This window comes from Patella vulgata, chromosome 1 (genome assembly GCF_932274485.2).
Source record: "Patella vulgata chromosome 1, xgPatVulg1.2, whole genome shotgun sequence".
NCBI classification, from domain to species: Eukaryota; Metazoa; Mollusca; class Gastropoda; family Patellidae; genus Patella; species Patella vulgata.
Window position 1 is genome coordinate 67,891,420 of NC_065879.2, and position 10,126 is coordinate 67,901,545.

The 10,126-nt window shown below is 34.2% G+C and overlaps 1 protein-coding gene across 1 annotated transcript; it reads left to right on the forward strand.

Moving 5' to 3' along the window:
* Positions 1 to 70: 70 nt before the first annotated feature.
* Positions 71 to 9,054, forward strand: LOC126832565 (uncharacterized). Its single transcript, XM_050563410.2, has 7 exons — positions 71 to 346; positions 2,597 to 2,862; positions 3,776 to 3,921; positions 5,002 to 5,106; positions 5,548 to 5,788; positions 6,072 to 6,147; positions 6,744 to 9,054. The coding sequence occupies exons 1-7, from the start codon at positions 344 to 346 to the stop codon at positions 7,572 to 7,574; spliced, it is 1,668 nt and encodes a 555-aa protein (XP_050419367.1). The 5' UTR covers positions 71 to 343; the 3' UTR covers positions 7,575 to 9,054.
* Positions 9,055 to 10,126: the final 1,072 nt, after the last annotated feature.

The following is a 10,126-nucleotide window of genomic DNA, read 5'->3' on the forward strand; positions in this document are numbered from 1 at the left end:
AGATTACGTATCATGTGATCGATGTCACGTGATGATATTAATTTAAACATTATATATAGGCCGAAAAAGAATACTGTTTGATGCTAATTCAAACAATTAATATGTTGCGAACATGTTTTAGTGAAGAACCGTTTTTCTAATACAAATTTGTTACAAAACGTGGACGTTTTTCGTTTTATTGCATGGATGAAATTGTTGGTAACCAATTAATCTCGCGAGAATTTGTGAGAAAGAAACATAAATGGCGGACTTTTCATGGTATTTTTACAACCAGGAAATAACTCATTGACTTTATAAATAACTCAGTTTATGTTCGAGTTTATGTCCAGGGTTTCAATAATCTATGGTAATTACTCTAACTTACGGCTTTATTGTCAATGCCTAATATTATGTGTACACCTTCTTTTGCCAGTATGTTTATGATGCTATATTTTAAAATCTGTTTTTGTTGAGAAATAAATAAAAAAACAAAACAATAAAAAGTAAAAAAGTCTGAACACACAACATTAGCGTGTTCATGGACATTTTTGCGTAACTTTGCATTTGTAAAACCTTTATACTTTCGTCTAAATTGTCATTGTGTTAATTATTGCTGGATGCTGCTTGTTGCATTTTAAAAGGTAGGCCTACACATCACATGTCATATATGCAAATGTATTTAGCTACAGTCTCAGCACAGAACACTGCTAGAGTTTGGATCTCAAATCAGTGAACACCTAGTGATTTTCATGGGATTCTTACTGAATTCTTAGCGAATCGCTAGTGTGGCAAATCACGGTGGATAGCGATGGATCGCTTGCATGCCATTGACATCCCGATCCTAGCTTGTTGAAGAAAAATGTACTTTATTTTAGTTGAATACATTTACATGTATCTTATTTTTGAGTGAGGAAGCAAGGCTCAAACTAATTTTGTCTACAATAAACTCAAAGCCTTGTAAAATAATAGTAATGCTGCCATGCCAATCTGCAGAGTATGTCCGATTTTGACGAGATCTCGTGCGTGCAATGAAAATCCTTACTAAATTCCGTCGTGAAACCTAACACTTCAAGCATGAAGGAGATAAATCCGCGAGTGGTAAATTATGTTATTTCTGTCTGACGTGTAATTTCAAAAAAAAACCACTGAAATTCAAAATTAAAGCAACCACTGCATGCATACATTAGCCACATATATGGCAACTCGATTGGGTCAATTTGACTCGCACACTGAGTCACTTCACTACTTACTATTATGTCAGTTGTCTCCCTTGCATGTCGCGTATCATCGTTATTATCGAATGTGAATTGACAACAGATTATTGTATACAGAAAAAAATGACAATTAGTACTGATTGAAGTAAAGTTGCTGCGTGCAAGGTAAAATGTCGTGCCAAACTGGTGTGCAAATCTAAAGAAAATTTGCTTGTACCGATTTCTGAAAAAAATTACTTGTGGGTGCACTGGACATACTCTGCAGACTGGCTGCCGTGAAAACGTGTAGCCTACATATATAATGTACAAACAGGTTTGAATACGAATCCAATGATTAATTAATTAATTTCAGGAAAACGTTCACCGGTAATCCATATTGTTTAGGATTCTTTTAAAGTACGGTACATACATATTAGGTGGGGGCTATACATGTATGCGAACATTGAACGACTTACAATTTCTTATACACAATTTCTTATACATATCATTTGGTCTTCATCTATAACTTCCACATCGTGGCAAGTAGATGTAATACATTAATCATTGGCTACTATTATATACAAATTTTAAATTATATACAAATGGCTTTTACATTTTACTTCATTACTCGCAGGTTCACTTAATCTAAATCCAAGATCCTTACAGAATGGTGCCATACATTGTAAATCATTCCGCGAAGTGAGAAACGGTACATGTATGTCACATCAAAAAATCTGCCAAAACAATAAAGAAGCAATGAATGATAATCCGATAATCATTGAATTACAATGTACATGTATATACATGTAAGTCAGATACCGATAATAGATAATATAATTAAACACAAACTTTATTATTTCATAATTTAGTAAGAATTGAAGAGCTGGATCATGTTGCACAATTACATCACAATGTATTAATATTAATTAAAATAAATAAATTAGATACGATGGGCTTTAACATACACTCTTCATTTAAACAAACAATGCGTATCAAAAATTTCCATGCATCATAAATCACAGGGGACCAGTATATCACGTGTCATATTAATGAGGAGTAAATATAATAAACAAACTTTATAATTTCATTTAGGGCATGAATCCATGACGAAGCACAGTGGATTCCTAGCGAATCCTAGCACAAAGTCACTGTGGATTCCTAGTGAAATTCGCCGTCGATTTCTAGCAAACCCTAGAAAAAAATCGTCATGGATTCCTAGCAAATCCTATTGAAAATTCATAGTGGATTCTTAGCCAATTCTTAGCACTTTTTCGCAGTGCTTAAATTATTTAGCTTACCTCTCTTTGAATTATGTCAAAACACGGTGTTCAATTGGCATTTGATATTTGATATGTTATTTCTATAAAGGTTGGGATCACATAAATGTTACTAAAGTTTTGAAAATAAATTTATTCTTATTACAGACCATGTTTAAAGCCTCAGATAGAATCGATTATGAACGACTAAAAGTGAACCCATCATCTAATAAAGATAAACCTACCAAAAATAAAGTGAAACCACTGGTTCTGCTGAGTTGTAAGGCAATCAACAAATGGCCCCAGTTAGCCGAGTTGGCTATAGAAACAGCACCGTGTCATCTGGCACCAACATTATTGCGAGCTGCCATAGATAATGTCCAACCAGCAGCTGTTAGCTGTTTAATTGCAAACTGGCCACTTTCAGATTTATGGTAGGTACATGTATTAGGTAACAACAAAAGCAAAACCTGGTATGATAATCATATAATAAATGATAGGTTTTGTTTAGGTTGAACTAAGGTGTTGTATTGCTATTGCAATTAGCTGATGTGTGAATTCCATTGGGAAGTTTATTTATTGCTATTAGAACAATATTTCACCTGTTCAACACAAAATTGGTTATACAAATTAATGTATCCTGATCAAGATTTGCTTGGTCTACTGTATTTTTTGTGTGAAACAAATCAACCAACAAACTAACAGTTCTATTTTTGATCTTAAGTAAAGTAATCATGTCACTTTGAATTACCGGGTTATATTTATCAGGTTTGAGTATATTGTTAGAAGCTTCAGACTGAACAAGTAAACTAGACGCTCCTCCTGATAACAAAATGTGTGTGTTTTAAAAACTAAAGGGTAGTAAAAACCATTATGCTTTTTTGTTCTGGACGATTTTAACAACTTTCTGAACAATACTCTCTAATGCTATTAGATATGAGAAACCAAGTGTTTTTCTTTCAAAACTAAATAATACACTGTCTCCAGTGATGGGGCGTGGTGCATTATAAGCTCTTTATTTTCAGTTCTAACTTCTAGAGAGAGAAACGTCCAGTACACTCCACTCGACACAAACTAGGTCATTTGGGGTTGAATTTCATTTCATTAGTTCGCTTGTGCATAATATTCTTTAACTGTGGGAGGAAACTCATTTTCTTTCCTATTGTCAACACACGACTCTATTTTTTGCCTCATACAAAATCGGCATTCATTACATGTATTTGTCAACTTTGTCTTTGGCAAATGATTGTCAGATTTTAAGATCCTAAATGTTGGTCTTTGATTAATTTTTTTCTGTTCAATCTAAAATTTTTTGATTTATTAATTTCTAAATTTTGTGATTTATAGTTTTCGTGAAATTCTGTATGGTGATGTCAAATACACTGAAATATTTCAAGAAGAAATGGGCTATGATCTGGTGGTATTTAGAGGAATTGTCGGAAGAAAGAAACGCTGTAAAATAAAATGTGTTGATCTCCGTGGATTTAAACTAAGTAAGACAGTTTATGTTGTATCTTCTCCCTCTGATACCACATTCGACTGTACAACCACAGGGCTGTATAAAAAGTTTCCATATTAGTTATGTGCCGATATGGCTAATATCGGTTTTACCGATTTCAGATATTGACAGTTAAACATATCGGCGTGGTTTTGATTTCATGCTTGAACGTGATGAGTAGGTTCGCCTGTCCAATCTCATGGGTTTTCTCTGGGTCCTCCAGTTTCCCCCCAATGCTAAGGACCCCAACATACAAGCTAATAATTATTGAAATAAAATTGAACCATATGTTGAGTGTCATATTTTGTATTATGTCCGAATAGTCACTCACACGACAACATAAATAAAAGGGTCAAGGGAGAATGATTTGTTCACAATTCAAATAATATTTTAATGGTATTTGCCAAGTCTTTTTGAACGGATATCGGCAACTTAGTATGGGCCAATACTGATTTCTACCGATAGGCCACTTATCGGCGAATTACTGATGGTGAAACCGATAATCACTATATAGTCAAACATTTACTACAACAGATTCTATCCAAACATTTGAAGGTGGTCCTCTAGCTGAAACGACAGTTTTCTGAAGGATGAAAACTAGGACTGTCAAGAAAGATCAGTATGTCAAAATATTGTAATACATATTGCTATACAAAATTGAGCATAATATTTTGATCTCAAATGTTTAATGGTTGTCTAGTATATGAAATCATACTTTCTATCATTGTGTTCATTAGATAATATGTTTATTTACTGTACCGCCACAAACAGGCATGTTTAAAGAATATCCATAAATGGATGAAATATTGTTCTCACTGTGCATGGTTTTCATAATTATTGCAATACATATGGCCATGTGCTTAGTTGTATTGCAATATTTTTCAGTTTGATTTTGAGACAAAATCCTAATGAAAGCACAATTATATTCCCAAATTTCATCATGATAACCCAGATGACAAAGTTGTTGATGGGCATATAGATGTTAGATGATAGAAAATTTGAAAATCAGTTTTTATGTGGAAAATAAAATGTATGTTATTGTTTCCATTGCATTTAATTCCTATTTTTATTGTAGATGCAATGTTCTGTAAACTTATTGTAAAAATGTGGCCAATTTTATCCCTGACCAAATCTCAACTAAACCCGAAGAAATTAGCTAAAGTCATTGCTCAGACTGCAGGTGAGTAACGGGTCAATGAGTTTATTATGTCCACCAAGCTAGACAACTTAACAGATACATGTAACGTCATATTTCCATGACATCATCAACCGACATGGCAACTATATGAATGTGTTGGATCACCTTGATCTAGATTTTTATACATAGTTATTGCCCTTGATCCTGAACAAATTTTCGACCATAAAAAAATAGATATACATTGTCCGTCAATATTACAGCACCCCTGAGAACACTTCACGCCCGCCCTTATTGCTCTGAGCTAGTTACGGCCCTGACTTCCACTGCTCAAGACCCTTGAGTAAAATCACTGAATAAGAATTTATGTTTGGAAAAATATTTAAATTGTTATTTTATATATCCGAAATACATGATTTTAAAAAAAAAACGGCAGGTCTGAATGTAGGCCCTATTTATTGTGGTTCATTTTAAAAATATTTTCAGGCGTTGAAGCTTCAAGATTGACAGATGATATCCTACCAAATCTACTCCGTGATATTCTTGAGCATGAGATGATTAAAAATACCAATGTTAGAATAGCGCTACCAAGACGACAACGAATGATAGTTAAACTAGATTCACTGCTGTTCCTCACTGGAAATACATTTTTTATGGATTATCTGATCAGCAATTGTTTACGTCATATCACCCCTGTTTACATTCAAGTTTCTTCTCTACAGATCAGGTAGCTATTAAAATGTTGCCCCTTTATGGCCATAGAGCAATTCAGTCAAATAACTGTTGAAAGAACTGGCTTTAAATGGCCTACCCTTATGATATCAAATAGCCAAATTGTAAACAAAATATTCTAGGTTATAGATCAGGTATTGCAGTCTGCCAAATCCACTGGGGATATCTTGTTAATGAAAACATAAATCAAAACAATACAATCTAAATCACAGACAAACACACACACAAAAACAAGACTGGGGAGCCTGACAAATGGAGATACTTTACTTCTATTTTAGGTCTGATCTACAGATTGGAGAACAGATTTTAGATTCTCTGGCACCATTTATAGTTCTTAGAGGTCAAGACACCCAGGTATTTATCATATTTCATGATTATTCCAGTTTATCATATGTTAAAAAAAAATTCCAAAGAAATAGTTATTTCAAATTTCTACCATTCTTCCTAACCCTTTAAAATAATTGTAGAGTCAGTTGTTCGAATGTTTACAATTCAGTATGGATCATATTCCTCCATATTCTCATGTAGACTGTTTACTTGCTCAAACTACTCTGTTTTACACAAGTTTCCTCAGTAGTTTTATTGCCCCTCCCGTCACTACAGCCTACTCTTTTATCGAATTCCAACTGCCAGGGGATCTTTTACAAGCACACCAATGTGTGCATGAGACATCGGTTTTCCCATCCCATCTGGACGACTAGACAGCTGTCCATGTCAGACCCTCCGTCCTGCACCACTGACAAGGAGAGATCACGGTGAACTTCCTCGGCCAACACTAGGTATGGAACCCGCGACCTCCACACTTATCCACTGTGGCTCCCAGCATCAAAAGTTGACGTCACATCTGTATTTTGAAATGGTTTATTTTACATGTGTCAGTGGCCTAGTACTACTACCTAGAGATTTCAATATCACACTCTCCATAATTTTTTTTTTTTTTTCTTTTTCAGACATTAGATGGTATTTGTTTATCACAGCTAGAGGAAAATATATTTTTCACCGTTGTTTCTGATTTACAGAAATTTGTAAACATTCGATTCTTGGACATCCAGGAGTGTAGTATTTACTTACAGAAAGGCAAAACACGAAGTCGTACTCAAGGACGAAGTAAGCTTGTGTCTCTGTTTTCCAGTATGGTGAATTTAAAAAGACTGGATATTAGTTCTAATTATGTGCTGGGATGTTTAGGGGAAGTACTGGATGCCCTTTCTATTCCGCTTGAATATCTCAATATCAGCGGGTGTGACATAGATGAGGACGATTTGGATAGTTTGAGCAAATCCCATCATGCAAAATCATTACGAGAGCTAAATGCAAGTAAACTCACACATTTTTCTATGTTCGATATCAGTCGCGTGTCTCAGACCTACCTCTTAAAAACTATGCGACATTTCCCGAATGTTTGTGTTCTTAATTTGGCTGAGAACAACCTCTCGGACGCTATCATTCCCGAATTCTGTGTTACTATCAAGGAATGTTTGAAATATTTAAAAGTGCTTGATCTTTCTGCCAACATTCTAAATATGGACAGTCTTATCACCATCACCCAGACTTGTGCCAAGTTAAAATCCATGCAAAAAATCCTTGTGACGTGTGCCAATGGTTTGTGGGATGTAGCTTTAGCGCCACTGGATAACCTAGACCATCAACAAGAACTGAAACAGAAACTTTTAAAAGTGCTAGAAATGTCAGGACGAACTGATATTATTGTAGAACCTGTGCGATTATTACGGACACTGTCAATAGATTTCATTGACTTGTTACATGGGCATTTATTGTGATGATTATTTCCCTTGAATAGTTAGCTCTAATAGTAAACCAATGGGGATGTTTGATTGCCAGTCCATATCGTCCAGAATTGACAGGATTTAAATCGAGTGAAGTGGAATTCATTCCCGTCCCGACAATGGAGGTTGTGCGAGTAGAATATTGATGTAATTAAACACAATCAATATGGTTCAGCTGTCATGGTTGGCCGAGATATTTTCATATGCAGTCGGCGCTTGGGTTGTAGCCTGAAATCCCCCTTTTCACTCGATTTGTCAATATTCCGTTTAATTGAGTATCCCCTAATTGAGTATCCCCTTATTAAACCAATAAGAATGTATTAGACATTGTGAAAAGATATTATTGCATAATTATCTCCCGATAATAAACTGTTACTTCCTGAACTATTTATGACTGTTACAGACATTGATGAAGCTTGTTATAAAAGAAGACATATTGTAAAGTTTATCTCTCTTTAATGAACCATTAGACAGTATTATTGTGAAGCTTGTTAATGAATGTTATAATCATGGACATGCAATTCCATATGCAAAATCCAGTGAGATATGGATTAAGGAATGTCTAACATGTTCAGGGGCACTTCTAAATAAACAACACAATTATGGACATGTTGTATACAGAGTCAGTTAAAAGCCTGATAAAATAAATGTGTTTTAAGTTGCTTTTTAAAATAATATAGAGATGTACAACATCTTAAACTAAATGGTAGATTATTCCATAAAACAGGTGCTTGAAAACTAAACGAGCGCTGACCATAAGAGACTACCGTTAGTTTAACAGTTTTGGACTTTAAAAGTAGTTTATCTGATGTAAGTAATGTTCGGCCAGGTGTATAAAGTTCTAAAAGATCTGAGAGGTAAACATGAGCTAAATTATTTAATAAAAGTAAGTAATAAAATCTTAAAATCAATTCGATATTTAACAGGTAACCAGTGTAAATTATATAAAACAGTAGATATGTGGTCGCATTTCTTAGTTGGGGGATATTTTTTGAGGTGGTTTATATCCCAATCTAAATAAAATTAGATATTTATTTCTTTGGCAATAATGGTAACATGTAACTGAGGAATCAAGTCTGGTCTGTTAAACACAAACCTTTTTCATGTGGCCCAACCTTAATTCTAGTCTAAGTATAAATGAATTAATCACAAATGTAAATATGGTCTAAGTATAAATGACGTAAAACAGAAACCAAAGTATGGTCTAAATTAAAAGACTTTGTTATATCCCTTTAATACCTGACAGGTTTAATTTTGTTATAAAAAGTATTATTTTGTGCAGAAATTTGTGACAATTGTCTACCCTTTAATATAGCATCAGGGATATATTTCCCACCAGAAATCTAGTGCTCAATTAGGAACTGATTTCTAATGACAAAATATCCATATGTTTTATATTTTCTTTTTCTAACAGTGTAAACAGATTTCATAATATTTTATATGTTCAATAGTTGTTAAAAACAATTACAAGGAGTGCTGTTTGTTTGGTTTTTTTTTACTTGAATTCCCCACCTTCTTACATGTACGTGTACTTGCACACTATACCAATTGCTGGTGTTGATTTCCCATTATTCATGTTTCTATGGCTATAATTCCCCACCTACTTCATTGTTACATGGCAACATGTTTTGAATTTTTCACCCATACCATACCCGGTCAGTGAAAATCTATTGACCAAAACACCTGACACACTGTACTGATTTGCCAGCAAAGGTTATCGTGTGCACAAGAATTTCCCAGTGCTTACTAGTGCTGGGTATTGCCACTGCAGTCACAATATGGTACATATTGCGTTTCAGGTGCTACGATACGATACGTATCACGATTCAAAACCACTTCAATATATTATATCAAGAAAACCAGATGGATAATTGATATTTTTAAGGGTGTTTGCGTACCTATGGATAATGTGTGACGTGGATAATTAAGAGTGACAGATTACATGTACTTAAAAACAACAAAAAAAAACAAAACGTAAAACAGAATCACGATACAATGATTCAACCATATATATATATATCGTGCCAACACTAGCCCCTACATTGTGATACATGTATGTATTAAAGTGCTCAAGCATATAATGATATAATGTACAAACTGAATATAGTGGGCCCCATTCAATTTGATATCGCATACATGTATGTTATCAACGACAAGCATGTCTTCTAAATGCACTGCAAACCAATTATTCTTTGGAGATGGAAAATTGCCGACAAACTATCTGTAGTGTGAATAGGCCTTTAGTAGTATCTTGTGCTTTAAATGGTGAAAAACCCTACTTTTAATTAGAGCTCAAATACAGTATTGGCATCATAACCAACTTTGACTATTTCATCATACATGTACACCTCTAAATTCCCCATCCAGCGAAGTTCCAAAATGTACAACTGAATACATTCATGTTTTATTTTTGTTCCGATTTTTATATGCTCACATTTTCCTATATTAGATTTCATCAAAATTAGATAAAGATTATGTTTAAACATCTCGGATGGCACGTATTGGACTGTAACTTCTTGGATTATTGCCCCTGATTGTACAACCAG